Source organism: Ictalurus furcatus, chromosome 17 (assembly GCF_023375685.1).
Source record: "Ictalurus furcatus strain D&B chromosome 17, Billie_1.0, whole genome shotgun sequence".
Taxonomy (NCBI): Eukaryota; Metazoa; Chordata; class Actinopteri; order Siluriformes; family Ictaluridae; genus Ictalurus; species Ictalurus furcatus.
In genome coordinates this window covers 26,966,826-26,969,325 of record NC_071271.1, presented here as the reverse complement: position 1 = coordinate 26,969,325, position 2,500 = coordinate 26,966,826, and the positions used below count along the sequence as shown (strand labels likewise).

Genomic DNA, 2,500 nt, shown 5'->3' with positions numbered 1-2,500 from the left:
CAGGACAACTGTAAGATTCTTACAGTACCATCGTAACTCTAGTGCTATCGTTTATGCTAATCGTGTTGTAGACTCCAGCAAAACTGGAGCAATGGGATTATTTTATTTTATTTTGTATTCGTTTCTTACAGCAATTTAACGTGAACTTGAAAGATGGTGGAGAAGAACCGTAGATTATTTTGTGTAAAAGGTTTGTGTGGCTATTAAAATGTATTTTTTATTAATTCGTTGTTACATAAGAATTTTACAAATTTGAACAGTACATTGAACTCAACGTTTACACACACACACACACACACACACACATACATACACACACACGCACATACACACACACACACACATATATACATATATATATATATAAAATATATTACAGTAACACAAACATGGAATGTTGTAGACAAATTATTTTATTTTTCATTTCATTCTCTCCATTGTGCACGAAGAAAGATGGCTGTACAAAAGCTTGCATGAAAAACACAACATGGCGGAGTGCAGCAGGCATTGCTGGGTGGGCATGTGGGGGCGTCGGCAGGTGGGCGTGTCGCTGGGTGTGCATGCGGGGGTGTCAGGAAGTGGGTGTGTCACTGGGTAGGCATGTGGGGGCGTTGGCAAATGGTCATATTGCTGGGTGGGCATGTGGGGGTGTCAGGAGGTGGGTGTGTCGCTGGGTGGGCATGTGGGGGTGTCAGGAGGTGGGTGTGTCGCTGGGTGGGCATGTGGGGGTGTCAGGAGGTGGGTGTGTCGCTGGGTGGGCATGTGGGGGCGTCGGCAGGTGCGCTGGTTGGGCATCGCTTTTTCACACATCAAACACTTTCACGGTACTGAAGGTAGGCATGTGCTGATGTATCACGATTTTCAACACACACGACACGCTAAAATATCGTCACCTGTGTAAGGTCCCTAGGTAGGCAGCATGAGGTGAGCCATCTTCTTAGGGCTCTTAGTATTTGAAAGACGTGAATGTGTGAAAAACACGGTGATCGCTCCACCTGTTTAAAATATCGGCATGATATCGTAACGCCAGATAAAACGTTCGGCTTTTACCGTAACGTGAGAGTTTAAAGTCAGCCGACGCCCAACAGACGCTGAAGGAGAGTTTCTCAGAGCTGCTGATTCACCGTCACACGAGACACTAAAAACCTTTCCCCATGTCGCATAAATAATTAATGCTGCTTTTAAACGCTACAAAAATAACATGAAACATAATACAAAAAAAACTCTGTGCTTTTTATCCGGATGGAGATTTTCACATTAAACAGAGACAAAACACGGCCATTTTCTTTTTTTCTGACTCAACAACATGTCGCTTTGATACAGCGTCCAGCGATTGTTCACCAGTAAAAAATATAGTTAATATTAATATTGTAAGAATTATTTTCTCTTTTTTTTCCTCACAGTGTTTCACATGCATGTGAATAAGTCTACAGCTAGTTTTCATGGGTGCTGGTTCTCAAATCTTCCAAAAAAACCCTTAAAGTTGTCCTGTGGTGTCATCGGTCGGAGGGACGCGACCCTCAGGGTCGAGACGAGGTGAGGAATCCCAAAACGTCCCTTTAAAAAGGAGTTTCTTCCGAACTGAACTCGTTCTCAGATGTCATGCCATTAATCATGTTGGAGAAAGCAAAGAAAAAAAAGCCACGTTGCTGCGTTTAGTATCCATGCATCATGTCACGTAACAAACCCCGCCCCCTCCCCTCCCCAAAAAAAGAACGACAATCCATCTGTTCCTCAGTGACAGACCTCATCGTTCTGTTTAGTGTTGTAGCTTTAGTGCTCATTAGCACGCGTGGGGCAGAAGAAGGGCAGAGACACTTCCCTGAGGGGCAAAAAGGAGAGAATAAAACTGCAAATCCTACATTCGCATCACCATCAGGACCAACGCAGCCGCCCACAACATTAACACACTCAAGTGAAGTTCCACAGTCACGCTTCGGTCGATCAGGAACGGCTCCGGAGACTCGAACGCCGAACCGTCTGAAACACAGGAGGGAGAGAGGGAGAGAGAGAGAGAGGGAGAGAGAGAGAGAGAGAGGGAGAGAGAGAGAGATAGAGAGAGAGAGCGAGAGAGAGAGAGAGAGAGAGCGAGAGAGAGAGAGAGAGAGAGAGAGAGCGAGAGAGAGAGAGAGAGAGAGAGAGAGAGAGAGAGAGAGAGAGAGAGAGAGAGAGATAGAGAGAGAGAGCGAGAGAGAGAGAGAGAGAGAGAGAGAGAGAGAGAGAGAGCGAGAGAGAGCAGAGGAAGAGAAGAAGCATGATAATTAATTTTTAGTATTCTTACTAGAACACTATATTTTTAAGGCTCCGCCCTGAACAGCTTGTGTGTGTTTACAGTTAATTAAATGCTGTCCAATGAGAACCTTTTAATACTTTATTTTAATACTTTATTTTAATAGTTTATTTTAATAGTTTACTTTAATAGTTTATTGTAATACTACACAAGGCTAGCATCAGCACACGGCTAATGAGAACTGAGCGAAGACGTTACATTATTGATGAA

General features: G+C 43.9%; 1 protein-coding gene across 1 annotated transcript in view; it reads right to left on the bottom strand.

Moving 5' to 3' along the window:
* Nucleotides 1-1,534: 1,534 nt before the first annotated feature.
* efna2a (ephrin-A2a) overlaps nt 1,535-2,500 on the bottom strand; it is an 84,996-nt gene continuing 84,030 nt past the window's right edge. Inside the window, exon 4 of the mRNA XM_053646911.1 lies at nt 1,535-1,980. Within this exon, the coding sequence (XP_053502886.1) occupies nt 1,859-1,980 (122 nt within the window). The 3' untranslated portion in view covers nt 1,535-1,858. The remainder of the gene's footprint in view (nt 1,981-2,500) is intronic.